General features: G+C 38.8%; 1 protein-coding gene across 18 annotated transcripts in view; it reads left to right on the top strand.

Annotated features, from left to right (window-relative positions):
* Positions 1 to 7,541, top strand: part of LOC147163971 (neurexin-1a-like) — a 231,865-nt gene extending 224,324 nt beyond the window's left edge. For all 18 annotated transcript variants that reach the window (XM_086092253.1, XM_086092254.1, XM_086092249.1 and 15 more), the window contains one exon: positions 5,835 to 7,541. In XM_086092253.1, the coding sequence (XP_085948379.1) occupies positions 5,835 to 6,139 (305 nt within the window). In that variant the 3' untranslated portion in view covers positions 6,140 to 7,541. The remainder of the gene's footprint in view (positions 1 to 5,834) is intronic.
* The last annotated feature ends 10,330 nt before the right edge of the window (positions 7,542 to 17,871 follow it).

Here is a 17,871-nt window from a genome sequence, read left to right as displayed (position 1 = left end):
GAAAAAAACCAACTATCAAAGCTTTTTCACTCAGAAATTCTAAGTACATTTTGCAAGGGCAGATTTTGACTAAATGTTACTAATTTATTAAAAATAATTAAATTAAAAAAGTTACACAAGTGTTGAGGAACGAACTCACGACCTTCACTGCCACTCTACCACCTGAGCTATGCCACGCCTACTGTTTGCTTATATCCAAGATTGGTCTCTTGGAGTTACGAAGATCCCAGGTGACGAGCGATAAACTGACACACAGGCTCATGTAGGGAGTAAATTGGCTGTCTCCCAACCTGAAATTGTGGGTTTGTTCCTCAACCCTTGAGTGACTTTTTTTCTTTTTTTTAACCCTCTTCCAAATTTTACTCTATTTAGTGTGGGACCAAATAGACTTGGTTTAGAGTAAAAATTTACTCTACAGAATTTACTGTATAGTGTTGCCCAACTGTAGAGTTTCAGGCTGCTGAAAGCAAATTGTCTCTTCCAGGTCTTTTTGCCAAAATAACTCTCGGAATTAAACTGTCAGATGCATTAACTCAGAACTTGATAGTGCATGCAATTGTCCATGTGTTCTCTGCCTTCGTTCAGCCTATTATCACTCTAACTTTATAGGGAGAAAGGGGGGGTGGGTGGGGGGTGGGTCAAGCTCACGCTGACTGTTCAATAAATCCTAAGTAGTCCTGGTTGCTTCATTACCCCAAGCACGGACCTGAAGCAACCTCCGTGTTTTGCCTCATCCAGCTTTGTCACCCGGCACACTCTTGCCAATTACCAAATAAATGAGAGTCTTGCTGGATACAAATGAGGAAAAATTGTCTTTGTTGAGGGCCATTTGTTGTTGAAATTCTGGTTGACAGGAAAGAATCGGAGTCTTCTTGGCTCTTAACTTCCCAAACAAGTCAGGCTAAAACGAGGTGAACCACCAACCTCACCTTTTTCTGTAAAAATTATAATGTGAGCATTCTAGGAGAAGTAAAGGTTGAATTGAGTTTCTTACAAGTCTATTGTGTTTCCATTGATCTTACCAAAATAGATTATTATTTTTTTATGTTCTAAGCTGACATTGTGCAGCTCTGATGTTTGTAATCACCATTTAAACTTGCTGTCGACTGAAAATGACATGGGCTCAGGTAACAACCATCATGGCCCACCTGTTTTCCGAGTTTGGTCATGCGGCGTTTGCAAGTTAGGTCGTTTAGGCACTTTGATGTCATTTTCAGTCGACAGCAAGTGGCAGACAAAATGGCCGCCCGCTGAGATGGATAAAAATGGGTGGATTTTTTTACTCAAGTCATATTCCATATTGTTTTTAGACTAGTGAGGGCGCCTAGAGCATATTAATGTAAAGAAACTGTTCAACTTGGCCCTTTGCATCCTATCTTTAGGAATCCCAGCACACCTGTGACAGAAAACAGAATGACTGAAATGTTCTTGAGAATAAAGAATAAGACTAACTTGGTGATTCTGTTCATGTCATACCGTCATTTACAGTTATGTCTGCAATTAGACTGAAAGGATTCAGTTATTTTGGCAGCTTTTTTTACCCCTTGAGTTTACTTTGAGTGCTTCTCAAGTGCACCCCTGCTATGCTGCACTGTGTTTTAGGGTCATCTGCTTCATGATTGATGTTACCCCTGGGTGAGTTGGAGGAGAGGGTGCTGACCAATTATTCATAAGTGGAGTCAATACTAGAGTGCTGATGAACAACCAGCCAGATGTTTTTTTTAACTGAGGTCTGAGAATGTCTGGAAGGCCTCGTCCTCGCCACATTACCGTGGCCAGCGTGAGGGAAAGCAAGCCCAAGGTTTACTCACAATCACACCGCTTCCAAAATCATCCGTAACCATCATATCCGTCATAGATCGCATACACTTGGAATGAAATCCTCAATGCCTTCAGGTAGTTCGATAGACAACACTGAGCACAAACGTACTAATGAGCTGTAATGAATGCTAATCTTTTGGCACAGAACAAAGCTCCCATTGCGGCACTAAACGCAGTATTAATCAATTAATTACTGGGCTCAACATAACATTCTTGTTTAAGATATTAAATGGGATATAGCAGTGAGAGATTGATTTTTTGGCTTTCATATTGCTTGTGTGTTTAACAGCGTTTTCACACCTGCCTTGTTTACTTTAATTGAACTGAAAGGGAAATAAAGGGGATTTTACAAAGTGATTTTAAGAATTAAGTAAATGTTTGCAATTACTTTATACTATTATTATCCCTCAAGGGAAATTCTATTAGCAAGCAACTGTGTAGTTGCACGCCACACAGAGAACCAGACCCCACACATGCATGGGGTTAGTGCCATGCTCAAGGGCACCTCAACAAAGCAGAAGCAGAATGGCATCTGTACAACAACTTGCAGCCTCGAACCGTGACTGCTTGGTTATAAAATATAATAATAAGTCCATACATAAGACTTTCAAAGCACTGTATATTGAATCTGTATTCTGGTGTGTTGGCGAGCATAAGACCTGACAAAGAAGCCAATCGATTGTCTGAAGCTATGCAAGGTCTGTGCAAAAGCAGCCTTTTGTTAACCAATTCAAAACCAAGACCTAGACATGAAGAAATGACATAACCCACCACTAGGGTGACCATATTTAGATTTCTTAAAAATAAAAATAAAATAAAAAAGAGGACATGGCCTGGCTTTGAGATACTTAAATGATACTCAAAGATGCCATGTATGTGTAGAAAATAAAACAAAAAACATCACTCTCTTTTAAAGTGTTGCTTTACAAATAAATAATTGAGGATATGATGTTCGAAATCAGGGGTGACCTACTTTTTAAGATCTTTTCAAGATTTATTGTTGGTGGCGGCGGGGATCAAACCCGCAACACAACCATGTGTCCTGTTTGCGAGCGTAGAGCGCTACCAGTGAGTTATAATGTCATATTGCTTGCATTCCCATGAATTCATAAACCCCACCCCCAGATGCTCGGACAGGATGTAAAGAAGTGGTACCCACCACCCTTCTGAACTCTGGCTTCACTTTACAGTCCTCTAAATGTATCATGGGTAAACATTTCTAAATCGTCATGACTACAAACTTGTATAAACACACTGACCTTTTTGACCCCGGGCAAAGGCTTGACAGCAAATACAATACGAAGCTAACCTGCAGCTAATGCTCGTACCACGGCTTAGCTGACTAAGAGGCGTGTCAAACAGCAGCTTTTGCCCACAAAGCGAGAGCATTCTTCACACCTGTCCCACAAAATAAGTGCCCATGTAAAGAGCAGAGCTAATCTGTTTCAACGCTCAGTCACACTCGGCACACCAAAGGAAATCTCCTCTTGCCCATGAATGTCTCATGGCACTGCAAGATTACATTGTCCCGCCAGACAGCCCAGGAAACTTCTGCCCGCTCCGGTCTTCATCCCATATTTTTATTTTGGAAGAGATGGGCGCTCTAAAATAGACATATCTGTGTAATGTGTGTGTATTTGCTAATATTGTACCAGTCAAAGCAAAGTTTTTTATTTGAATACCCAAAGCCATCCCATGAGAATTTGATTTAGTCTAAAGTCTGCTGTTGTAGTGCTATGTAGACTGTATTATACTAAAACACAACTCCATTAGTGATATTAACGTAATAACGCACAAGTCCAGTCCAAGTTGTTATTACTGGTTTGTGTACATCAACAAAAGTAAATTCTGAACTGTTAATCCATCCATCCATCCATTTTCTGTACCGCTTGTCCTCACAAGGGTCGCGGGGTTGCTGGAGCCTATCCCAGCTGGCTTCGGGCTGTTAATCCCTCATTTATGTTTTTTTTCTATACCTCAGTCTGGCAAAACCACAATGCTTTCATTTCCAAATTTGGTGTATTTGGATTTCTCCAATGCAACAAAGGCAGCTTAAGCAGAACTGATGACTGCAACAAAACACACAGTGAGACGTGCCAGGAGGACCGAATGATATCAGGGGGCTGACGTGTTTTCAAAATATGCCTCATTGAGCTTCAACGTTTCAAAACACAGAGGAGGACAGCCTTTGGAAAAAAAAATCTGCTGAGTCTATTGAGGAATTGTTTTTCACTGACTGATTTGTTTTCAGTGAGTCATCTCAGTAGCGTTTACCAAACGTGCGTCTGCTCATTCATGCCTGTGCTGTAAAACATCGAATGAGCTGTGCGCTTAAACTGGACTTTTTTTTTTCCCAATCATTAACACATTATACTTGTTAGCTTTATTGCTAAATTGAGCAAATCACTACAGTGATATCGCACATCCTCCTCCTCCAGAATATCACCTTCATTCTGCCATTTGTGAAGAGTTATATTTAGGGAATATCATCAGGATAATGTACTCTACAAATTAGATGGGAAAGGGAAATTGACAAGCACGTGCATATAAGACCACATCTGCAAGTATCTTCACCTCATACATTTTTAAAGGTCTTAAGGGGTCCCTTCAATTCCTCCGTGTGGTGGCAAGGTCTAAATCAATTGCTACTCAGACACGTTGTATTACATTCCCTGGTCGTTTAATAATGAGTAATGTAAGACTTTATGACCGTTGAAGAATTTAAAGCATGGTTAGCAAGAGGTTTAGATGAAGGTTTTATGGCGTATTTGTATCTTGATTTAGAAGGTTTTGAGTTCCTGCGCTGCACGAGAATACATTTATTTTTTATAATAACATAGGCGGAAATAATGAAACAAATCATGTTTCAAATGGCAATGTATCACTATTGAGGATGAGCAGTCAATATATTATATATATATATATATATATGGTATTATAAGGTTTAAAAAAAATATCTAGACGAAGCAAATTAAGCAGTATTTCCATTAAGTGGTACAGGTCACTTCAGTTTTCTGTGGTTCATTCGTATCAGGTAAACCTGACTTGTGTTCCCACCACTTTCTTTGTAGGCTCGCTGATAGCTGCATAATAAGTAAATACTGACTAGGAATAGTGAGACGGCAGGTCATTTGAATTTGACCAAGAAATAAGACCGGTAAATAAGAAACACCATCTTTTAATTCACAGTATTTTTTAGATTAAAAAATTAATAATCACATGCTTTCATATGTAACTGGGGTTACACATTTGTATTTATGTTATCTATCGTTAATTCTATGAATAATTGTATGCACAGTATACCAGTGGTTCTTAACCTTGTTGATGGTATTGAACCGCACCAGTTTCCTTTGCACATTCGCCAAACCCTTCTTTATTGAAATAGAATATGTGATTTTTCTTTCAGATTCAAGCCATAGGTATAGGGTTATTTTTACTGGTGAACAAGATGAACAGAGAGAGTAACCTTTTTAGCGAATCTGGCTCTCTTCACCTTGAATTCGGAAAGTGTTGTGTTTTTGTATTCCCCATCTTCATCTTCATCTTCATCTTTCCTTTGGTTTTCTTAGATAGCTAGTTGTGCTGGAATAGAATTGCTCAACTTGGCATTGCAAATCATATAAATAGGACGCCGACTCCCATCACTTAACTCAACTTTATATTTATAGAGCACTTTAGAACAACCACCTCTGTTTTCAAAGGGACAGCAGATACAATGAAAACAATAGAGGCCCCAGAATTGAACCCTGTGGAACAGCATACATTCCATTTTACATGTGAATTCATGTTTCACATATTCATCTAACCACTTTTTATTTTTTTGCTCAACATAGTTAGTATAAAGTGACTAAAATAATAAAGAAGTCACACAATGTACCATCACAAGGTATATTATATTCGTTTTTTAAATGTTGTCTTGGGTCCTTGTGAGTCTTGCCATTTGCATTTCTTGAATTGTTGAAACTAAACAATCCTTTCTGTTTGTAGTCATGATGTCTTTTTGTGTCTCGCAGCCAATCCTACGGGTGCCGGACCAAAGAGTTTCCCAGACTCCTCTGAGGTCTTCCGAGAGTCCAGCAGCACTACAGGCATGGTGGTGGGCATCGTAGCAGCCGCGGCTCTGTGCATCCTCATCCTGCTCTACGCCATGTACAAGTACCGCAATCGAGACGAGGGTTCCTATCACGTGGACGAGAGTCGCAACTACATCAGCAACTCGGCTCAGTCAAACGGTTCCATCGTCAAAGAGAAAGCGGCCAACACCACAAAGACTTGCAACAAGAACAAGAAGAACAAGGATAAGGAGTACTACGTGTGATTGTCAAAGTGGCGGTCTTCGTCAGACCGATTGGAACATTGTTGGAGAATACAAATGAAGACATTATTGTGTACAGTATGATAACAAAATTGAACCTTATTTAGTCATTTTTCCCCAAGAAGAAGTAATAAGAAGATATAATGAGGGAAGAAGCATTCTCAAGAGTGTCTGGGAAAAGAATGTGGATGGACAAATGTCTCTGGCATCCAAGTGGAAGTTAACTGAAAACAACCAAATAACATAATCCATCTGCGACTTGTTTCCAATAGCGGGATGATCCCGCTCCTTTGTTGGTGGCCACCACAGGAGCACAGATGCACTTTGCAAAGATGGGTTACAAACTTCATGGTTTGATTTCAAATTGCCGTGTTTGTGCTGTTTTGTTTCTAAAGAACATGGCGCCATGCGTAAGTGTTGCAAACATTTGATTTGAAGAAGGAAGCGGCAGGAAAGTGACAGCAAATTCACAGGGGAGAGAAAAAAAAAACGTCTTGACAGATGTCCACGGGCTCGCCAGAGTGTCTCAGTTGAACATAACGGACAAAAGAGCTGAATTGACTGAAATGCGGTGTCATTTACAAGACTTTTGTTTCCAGAAGAACAAAATGTCCATTGTGCCAGTAAGAAATCTGGAGGCCTTTGTTTCTGCATCATGTGAAGTCTAAAGCAAGAAAATGTCTTTAGAAGTCTCAGACGCGATCATGTGGGAGCCGTGCACGCCGAATGATCCTATTCCACGACATATGTTTATATACAGTACAACCACATCTAAATGTGCTTTCTGAACTGTGATAATGTGATGTTTTATAGCCTGTTGTATAGATGATGATGCTGATAACTGCTCCAAAAACATTTTTGGAAGAAAAATCAAAAGGACCAAAAAAAATATTTTAAAAGACGTCAATGTTAAGTGTTGCTAGACATTTAGAAAATTTTATGAAAAATTCTGCATCATATGTTTCCAGCCCCCTTCCTGTTTTTACATGTTCCTTTATAGTTTTGATACAAGCGCTAACCAGGCCAAGAGCAGCCCACCCAAAACTGCACAAACGAGTTCAAAGCAGGAGAGGAATGAGCACAAGAACGTGTGCGGCTGGAGTATCACTGCCTTCCTCCACCAAAACGACCCGACGGACTCGAGTGTGCTGCGGATTAGAAAGATTAGAACCAAGTGATGATGACAACGATGAAGAACAGTGAATTTGTTTTGTGTTTCCAAGTGGCATTATGAAATAGTGCGATGTGTGCTTGATGCTGATGCAAAGATCTAAAGATTTCACAAGTCCATTTCAACAGTTCTGTGTTTGTTCTGTCATTCTGTCCGTCAGTTCTGCTTTCCAGAGACCTGTACTTGGAATGAGTATGAGGAAAATGACCATGAACTATAAATGATTATAACTTACTCTTGTCTGCTCTTTTATTTCTTCCTGAATGTTTGGTTTTAAATTATAAAATGTCATCAGTTGACTGCATATAAATTGAAATTACGAATAAAATTGAATAGGTAAATTGCAAATATATTAATGGCAATTGGCATCTATAGGCTTGTCACGATAATTACCAAATTAACTTTTTACTTGATTAACAAGATGTATATATTTTTTTTTTTCAGACTCGATCAAGGTCATTTACATGTATGTTTGTCTACATATGAACCTGATATATTTGCAGGGAGCCATGACTTATGTTGGATGAATGGCAATACACAGGCTAATTGTATCTTTTAACCTTTTCCACAATATAATGCTGGCACAGAAAGATTTCTGATGATTTCCAATCAGATGAGCGAGGAGTTTGTGAAAGAGCTAAAAGACATTTTATACAGCCATTAAAGGTAGTATGCGGTTGTATGTGTGAAAGATAATTGCACTTAATAACAATGTACTTTTATTATTTTGGCTGTAACATCATCACAATATCAGCAGTATTAAAAAACAAAACAAAAAAACGACAACACAACCCACTCATTAATCTGGACAGTTTCCGGGGGGGGCGGGTTGGTGTGTGTGTGTGTGTGGGTGGGGGGGGGGAGGTATCGGCCAGAAAAATGTGCTCTAGTGACACTGACAGGCCTAATCATCTACCAATTTTTCTGTCAAACAATAAAATCACTGACTACAATAATGAGTTCCAATACAAGACCTGTATCAAAAATTCTTCCTCTACAAAGATTACCTCAGTTTTATTTGACAGTCAGAGGTTGTCATTCAACGGGATGTTTATTATTGAGGTTATAACTTTCAATTGCGGGATAGACAGTATTATTATTTTTTTGCCTAACTATAAAAGCATACCCACTTAAAATTGGATATATTTTTAATTTCGTAATGAATACATTTTGCCGAATTTGCATTTGATTTAGTCAAGGAGATCTTTAGGAACCCATGCAGGCAGGTGAAGGCAGCTCAGGGGTCCTTGCGAGTCAGAAAAGGCCTTCACTAAAAATGGTCATGTCTCATGTGTTGCAGTGTAAGTGACCCATTAAAGACAACTAAATTTGACTTTCTCAAGTGTCTTCATCCAACTGCTAGTGCTATGCACAATTATTATGTTTTATTCATTTTTAAGTAGCACAACCTCTTTTAATTCAGCTTTTGAATTTGCTCTGAGAGTACTACTTCACACGATTGGCTTTTTATGAGTAAAAAAAAAAAACATCTCACCCACCAGATAAAGTGCCACTTGTCTGACTAAATTAACACTCAGCTCCGCGCTCGTGCTAAACATGAAATTGAGGCGGAGAGGAAAGTCTATCCCGACATCTAACGATACCATGACAGAGGATCAAATACATGACTTGAAACTGATGCATCATCTGACACGTTCAGTTTATTGCCTAAGTGTGTATGGACGAGGTGCCTCGAAGCTTTGCACTAAATTGACTTTCTGACAAGTGAAACACTGTATATACACGCACACACCATAGATTGACACCAACCACAGGGGCTAATCAAGCTGAATCTGAACACAGATTCTGATTCACATTATGGAAACAGCCACTCAAAATGTCAGGGTTGAGTTTACTAAAAAATTATCTCATTATGTCATATTTAAATCAATTATTCAGGTATGAAAAAAATGTCAAAACCAATAGACAAAAGTGGAGCCAAAAACAGGTACTAAGCAAGCCCCCTCTGCCAAACAATAACATTAAAGACAAAAAAACAGAATGCCCTTATGCAGTGTTTATAAAAACAAAACAAAAAAAAACACTTTGCTCATTTTAACACATATCAGTTTAGTTTACTCACAAAAAGCTGTTGCTTGTATATCACCTTCCCTGGTGGCCTCCCCTCACACTTTTTCTATCCCTTGCCCACACATTCACGTTTTTAGAGAACATGCTCATAACTGCCCACGTATTGTACTGACAAAACTTCTTATTATCCTTAACGCCAAGTTAGCAACACAAGTTTGCTTACCCTTTTCCATTCCCACACATACATATGTAATGTAAAACACTAAATGGTTATTTTTATTAAGATGCTAAATCGGTGTCATGAGATTCTTTGTGAGAAAGCGTCCCACGCAATGTCGAAAACAACCAAAGCGGAACTAAAGGAGATTTCATATTTCATCCGAGAAGCGTCTGGATATTGAAACCGTGAAGAAAACCTCTTTAACCTTTGCAGGCCACTGACACACACAATTAGTGCAAGTCACATTTCAATCATGTAACCCCCAATTGATCCCGCATTAATTCAAGCGTCAACTCTTAGAGTGTAACATCATTTGGGAATGAATCAGGGCAGCAGTCCCAGGAGACGATAAATCTAGCGCAGAACTACCACCACTTGTTCTGCAATTCAGTCTGCGACACACAAAGACAGCTCTTAAGATTTATATTCTTGTGGCTGCGTTGTTGTTAATGTGTTTGCTGCAGGGGTGTCCAAAATATGGCCAGGGGGCCAATTGTGGCCCACCATTCATTTTCTAGCGGCCCTCAGTATATTGTCGCTGTTATGTGAAAAACAAAATTTGTTGTCCTTTTTTTTTTTAACATTTTTATGTTTTTGGGATGTAACTGAATGCAGTCATCCAAAAATGTTTTTAAAAAATTATGAAAATGGACAGAAGTGGTTTTGACATAGCAGCAACAATATATAAAAAAAATACTTTTGAAATGGCCTGCAACTATATTGGGTGCAGGTAGTATTAATTTTATCAGACATTTCAAAATTTAGTCGCAGATTAAGTCCAGTTCCAATCGCGCTCGTTATCGGTGCAGGTGTTGAAAAAGTGTATTTAATGTGTGTGTGAGGGCAACATCCCTATTAGGTGTGACACACCAGACAACTACCTCAACTAATAAATTCAACGTATAGAGCTTTTTTCAAGCTACTCAAAGAAACTATTGAACATCTCACCTTACAATGCCTCATGAATTAAGACGTGTTACTGTTAGAAGCAAAAATGTTTTTCTCCACTTGTTGCTGTTTGTGTTTGCTGATTTGTAAACATAAGATCCTGAAGTAAAGACTGCTTTAAAAATTGTCATCTACCGATTACTCTTGTATTGATTCTGAACGTGGACATCTGCTCAGGGCATGGGCGGATCTATTCTAGTGAGATACGGGGCCGTGCCCCCTCCCTCCCCCCCCTAAAACATGAGAAATTCCAAACTGTTTGCCTTATCTCCTTTATCAGGTGTTCAAAACATATTAAAAAAAAACATGAAACAAAACAATAAAGACATGCTAAAATAATTATAATTGCTTGGTTTTAGCAAGTTATATTAATTCAATGTCACAAAGTGGCCCTTACATCCTTCAGTGTCTCTGTATGTGGTCCTCGAATGAAAATGTTTATACAGCGCTGGTTTACTATATGCGATTGATGCTTTTTCCACCAGCCGCAGCCTCCCATTTTGAAAAAAATAATAATAATTCATGAGTGCTCGTGTCCATGCACTTGGACCATTTTCTCTATTTTGGTCCACCTTACTCCAACATTTCTATGACAAATATGACATCCTGGGGATTTTATGGCATCTGACAGTCCCCTGGAGGTATGTTATCAATTACTCTGGGCCACTGCAGTGGCTATAAACTTCCTGTTACTACCACCACCAAAAAGGATTTGTTTGTTTGTGAGCACTTCCAAGCGTATCGGGATTACTTTCTACTTTTGTATCATCATCAACGCATTTATATTGTCAGTGTTTCACAAATAGTTCAATTAATTTCTTTGGGCCTTGAGGCTTGTTCCAGTCTTGCTTGACACTAATTCTACAAAAGCAAATGTGTGTTCTGAAACAAGTTTATTTTTGTGTTTTCCACTGGAGATCCTCAATGATATCATTATGCACGTTGTTTTACTCGATTTGCTCTCAGCGGGTTGATTGTTCACTTGAGTTGTTTTCCAGTAGCCAACATCTCCCTCTATAGTAAAGTTGCCGCCCTCCTGGGTAGCACATAACACCAGGAATAATGAAATAACAATAGGAGCCTCTCAGATATCTTTCAGCGGGCATCCTCTTTGCCAATAGAAGATCACTCGTGGGGTGGAGATGTATTTTTAGCCAAATGTTTATCCTCTTCTGCATCATTGTCCCTGTCTTTTCCATTCATTTGATGCCATTCCCCCTCCTTCTCTTAGGTCTCCATCTCAGCTGGATATAGCAGACGTCCTTTTCATTCGACACACCAGTGTAATTCGCTCTCTCTATAATCATCCATTTTCCAATTTTCATGCCCTCTCCCCGAACTTGAGACACGCATTGTGGATTCTATTTCACAGCAGTACACCGGAGCACACTGGTTTCCATTTCATTTGTTCAGTATTTGTTTAGAAATCCCATGCTACTCGGCTGCAAAGCTGTATGGCTTAATAGGAGCTTGTCTGGGTGACCACGTTAAAGAAGGTGTAATTACTCATGGATTTGAATGTGCAATTTTATAATAAGGTTCTGATTCAAATGAAAATCCTAATTGAGATTCGTGCATGCTTTATTGCGCTCTATTTGCTCGTGCCAACAGCAGTCTTAAAAGGAACCCCGACTGTAATGACAAGTTTGCTCTATATTATTTATTTGGTTGTTACTAAAATAACTATGAGATTCATTTTTCAAAAATCTTTTCCAGCTTAACTCATTTTGTAGAAACTTTATTTGGATGTACGCCGCCATTGTTATTTACGTCGCAATTCAGTGCGTACTGACGTAGAATGGTGGCTGGCTCTCTGCCGAGCAATGTGAAACGCGTATTAAGAAAGCAAGGTAAGCCTCGTAGCGTTCCTAAAGAAACAACATGCAATTGGGAGAGTTACCCTCCCCCACGCTGTGCTCTCATCATTCACGCATTCAAGAGTTTTGATCGTCCCTTTAGGAACGCTACGGAGACTTACCTTGCTTTCTTTATACGCGTTTCACATTGCTCGGCAGAGAGCCAGCAGCCATTCTACATCTACAATGGCTGCACACTTTGAAGACAGCTGACAAACTTGGAATGGAACGTTTATTCAATAATGTTTTTTTTTGTTTTTTTTTAAGTAACAAGTGATGAGCAAAGTAAACCATTTAAAGCAGCATTTCTTCTGTGTCATTGTTCTGTAAACCCTAACTAGACAAGTCAGGAATTAAGTGGAGTTTTATGTTAATTTTATGACGGGTGCACAATTTATGTGTGTGATCATTTGCATAATTGACTCTACTCTGACTAGACTTTGTGAGGGCACACAAGGAGGCAGACAGTCCGTTAGGCTTGTGACGACTGAAGCTGAGCATTACATCAAGCACAGTGATGACACAAGAAACAAGAGATCAACTAATTACGTGTCAGGGAAACAAATTTTGTCCTCTTACATCTCTGAGAGAAATCTTCATATTTTCAGAGAGAGGCTATTGAATCAGACCTTGTGCCAGTCTTAAAGTCCAAAGGGAAGGTTTAGTGTTGGGAGCTCCAGGCCACCTTTTGCAGGGGGCGGAGTCAATGTGGCAAGGGCACCAAACACATTTAGGGTGCATCGGTGTCATTTATCATGTTTGACAAGTGCACCTCTCAGTGCCATTTGGCTTTATTACGGGTACATTTCTCCCCCACATAATGATGTTTTTCTTCTCTCGTGTCCTTTGAGGCCATTAAAACCTGCAGTGGAAAAATCAAGGTGATTTTTATTTATTTTTTTAACAAGTTTGCTTTGTAAATCATCATTATCAGGAAATACAAATAAACAAGTAAAACAAACCATTTAGAGTATGTTTTCACTGAATTTCTGTATTGTGTATATACCATTCCTCACTTGAAACAGATCTAAGAATTGCATTGTGATGGTGTTTGTGATGCATTTGAAGGCATTTTGATTACTGCATGACTTGTACAGCTAGTGTGACACAAATGGCAGAATTGCCTGCTAACAAATATTAGCCCTCGAGGAAGGTTCTAATTATCACAACGTTCCCCGTCTTGGTGCGTGTGTGTGAGTGTCATGGAGCTGGTCATCATCATTGTTTTGATAAAGGTGATGACTTGCTTGATTGCTTTGTACCAAAAGGTGAAATACTCGCTTTAAGATGAAATTCATTTTCTGCTTCTGGGATTCATCATGATCCATGAATCAATATTTAATATCCTGGGATCAATGAATGTGCTTTGTTTCACTGAGCAGTCAAGCGATAAACCACAGTGAATGACGGAGGGATTCTTCTGTGCTTGGGTTTGAATGATCTGATAACATTACTACTAATAATGGTGATATTTGGCAATCCACTAATGCTCTTCCACGAGTACACTATTGATTTTTCTTTTTTCTTTTTGTATCGCACATCACTCTGTCCTTACATATACAAATAAAGCAAAGGTTGATTCAAAATTGAAAAATAACTGCAGTTTAGACTATAGAGACTTCAAGGCTCATCACGATAGCTTTTTAGTCATTCTGTATAACTTTTTTATTCTATTTAACTTTAAGCACAATCAAATTTTGTTGGCTGGGTGGCTGCCTTCATTTCCTCTCTCCACGCTGCACCATTTTTATTTAGTCAATTAGACATCATCAAGTAAACTTTACAGGAATCAGACAAACAAACCTACATGTGACAATGTTGAGTCAATTAGTATGTACTAAAAATGCAGAATTTGGAGGCTGCCGAGGTTGTGATCAAGAACGGCAGCAATAACCGAAGGAGATAAGACCATTATAGACAGCACAATCAGTTCACTCTTCTCTTGTTTTGATCATTATTTATTTGAGCTTGCCAAACAACATCCAACAAAAGGACCATGGACGAAAATGAGCCATATCTCAGGTTCATTTACATTTTTATGAATGTTGATTAATATGCAATGTCTCGTTTTATAGATAAATATTTTGAAAGTGAAATGAATAAATAAAGGAGCTGGAGGTAACGAAGTTATAAGGGCTGCGCACATATCAAATGTCACTGGGCAATGTAAAAAAGGCAGGTGAATCATATTACTGTTATGTGTAGCCTTTTACTATAACCAACAATGTCACATTGGGTTTTCTCAGACTTCTTGTCTTTATAAATGATTCATGGCCGCCGTTCTGTCAATCCATATCTTGACAGTAAGCAGAGAACCGACAGGCTGACACTATTCAACGCAGTCAGTATTACCAAGGTCTCCATTTTATGTCATCTTTGCCTCATTTAAACTCACTGAAAATGTCATTAGGAACACCTGAGATCCAATACGAGCTGTAAGGAAACCTTTGCCAAATAGACTTGCCCTTCAGTATGATGCAGTGCAGTGTAAACTAAAGCCACAAAAACAAACATATTCTTACATGTACACCTACTGCTTTTAACTTATTATATTAACTCTATTGCTGATAAAAGAAAAATACATCCTATTATTATTAGCGACCATGCACCAGTCTCACTATCCTCGCTCTGTCCTGGCAGGGGTCGACGGCTCCCCTCTTTGGTGGAGATTTTCATGCATGCCAGATCCACCACACCAGCATCTATCGAAACTCAGACACAATCTGCTTCTTCCTCTGGTCGTTGAATCGGTGGAGACTGATGTCTGTGGATCTCACTCTGCTTCGTCTGTCCTTCCTTCCTTTCCTCAGTCTCTCCTTTGTTCCCTTGAGGTCTCCATGATTTGTTGGAATTTAGATGTTTCTGGGGTTGGTGAAGGACTCTGGTTGGAAGCCCGGTGGGTGGTGGGTGGTGGGTGGTGTCTGGCCGGTGCTGGATTTCACTTTCCTTTCTTTTCTTTGGTCCTTCCTCGGGTCTCCTGACGGCCTCACGACTCTGGCTGGATTCTGAAGTGTTTGGTTTAGGTGAATGGTATGGGATTTTTTAATAGGTTTTAGGTAAACTAATGAATACACACTCACACGCACATGCACATACACGCCCACATACAAAATAAAAATTGATAAAAAAATAAATAATAAAAAAACAAAAACAAAAAATAATAATAATAAAAAATATAAAAAATTAAAAAAGAGAGCAATGATGATGACATGTCAAATCGGTAAAATTACCAAATGAACTGAGCTCTCCAGAGAAAAAAAAATAAAAAATAAAAAACGTATTATATTAACTATTATCATCATTATAAAGATAGATCATGTATCTCGTCAGACTGTGCAGGTGTACCTAATGTTGTGGTCAGAAAGCTGTGCAGGAAATCGTTTTATAACATCACTTGAACTGACCTCACAGCCTCACCTTTGGATGCACTCCGATTAATGAAGTGCTTGACCTATTGTAGGTAACAACGCTGCAGCAACTATCAAGTGCTTCCACTGTGGAGTGCTCACTCATTCTGTTGGTCCATTGGGGACCATACAGCTGTGTGTGTGTGTGCGTGTGCGCGCGTGCATGTGGGTGGTGCGGTGTAATTTTAAAGGAAGCCAACTGCAGCTCGTAAAATAAAAAAAGGAGATGCAGTAACAAAATGAAGTGTAGTCTCAGCGATATTTGCCCGTGCTTTTTGGCCAAATAAAAACGGAGAGGGATGTCAACATTGCTGACAAGTGTTTGTTTGGCAGATGCACAGGGGAAAGCTCCAAGAGGGGGGAGTAGATCTACAACTTGTAATGCAGTCAACATAGCAGTTGTCACTCGTGAAATACAGTGACAGTCTCAGGGGGTGCAGGACTGCTGTGTTTATATTTATACTCGCTTTCTTCTTAAATTTCGAAATAGTTTTGAGCTGCGGAATGAAAAAAACGTTTTTTTTTATACCAAATAAATCTGGAAAAAAAAATACTAGTAAACATTCACTATGTTTTCTACCAAAAAAAATGGGGGAAATGGCATTAAAAAATCCCTGGGGAAAAAAAACAAATTCTGAAAAAATATTGGAAAAAAATATCAGTAAATTAAAAAATCCGTGGGTGCCGAAAAACGAGGGAGGGCGACTGTCTATGGATTATATATATTTTGCCCTCTGGAGCAGTTTCTGCAATAAACCATGTGCAATGTGTGTGTGAAGGATGCTGTGAGAAGGAGGGTGGGGGCCGGCTGTTATAGATATGGTCTCCAATTGTTTATGCTTCCACCGCTCTGATTTTAATAGGAATGAGGAGAGCCGCTTCGATTGGCCGGTAGCATGCATTCCATCCTGTAATGGCGCACAACGGAGCAAAACATCCTGTTCAATTGGAACACAATCACTTTGTAATGCTAATATGAAATGAATTAACGGAATACATATACATACAAATGAATGAGGAAAAATGGCAACAAAACAAAAACATTTACTGAAGGTCTGTTTGAGTATGGAATTCACAGTGAATCGTACAGCAGTAATGGAAGAAAATGGATAGCAGTTTGGTAATGTATACAGTAGGTCATGCTACGGACAAATGAGTTGTGATGGAAATGAATTACACATACAAACCAACTAGAATGTTTTCCCCAACGGAAGTAAACTTGAGATTGATCAATTAATTCATTATCATCTTTTGTAATACAACACATCCCACAGCCTACAATGAGTCAGCACAGTCACAGTCAAGTTGAATGCAAATATTTATTATGGAAAGGAAATTGAAATAATATATTTTTCGTATAAAACATTCACTCAGAAGTGTTACTGCAAAGGGCAGAAAGAGGAAAGCAGACATGTCAACAATATTTATTTATTTATTTATTTATGTGTTTGTTTATTCATTCATTTATTGCTACAAACTCATAATTTACCTGTCATGAAATTCAAAACAATGCAAACTTCATGATTTAAAACTTTACTCATCTTACATGATATATTAAACTATCTGTTTGATTGAGTGAATAATTCAGTTAGATTGCGCTGAACCTCAAAGATGATTACACTGTGACAACGAATTACCATTGGCCAGGGTAGCCGTTTTTCTAATTAAAACTCACAGCCATTCATATTGCTAATTGATAGAATGCCTTGCAGTATAATTCTGCCCCAAATGTGCCTTTTTAGTCAGACAAGAAGATTGGTCAGATTAGTGGTATTGCTTGTATCATGTTCACACTTTAAAAAGTGTGTCAGTAAGCATCATGCAGATCTATTTGGAAATAGTGTCATTTTTTCAGTTGTCCTGTGTATTTTTTTTTAAAAAGACGGGCGGGGAGAGAAAAGTGCATACTTGTTAGTAACAAATACATCCATGTCCACGTAAACTAATAAATGAATAAAACTGGCACAGAGCTTCTCTGGATGATGCAACAACATGCATGTCATGTTAATAATGACATGTGTCCCATCATGTTGTTTGAATGGGTTCATGGCCTTTGTATAAACCCTCAACATAGACATGATGAGGTCTATTCAGCCTCTTTG

The sequence above is a fragment of the Leptonotus elevatus genome, chromosome 13 (genome assembly GCF_054856555.1).
Source record: "Leptonotus elevatus isolate MCC_2025b chromosome 13, RoL_Lele_1.0, whole genome shotgun sequence".
Classification (NCBI taxonomy): Eukaryota; Metazoa; Chordata; class Actinopteri; order Syngnathiformes; family Syngnathidae; genus Leptonotus; species Leptonotus elevatus.
Note: the sequence above shows the minus strand (reverse complement) of the source record. Positions and strands in the feature narration are given on the sequence as shown.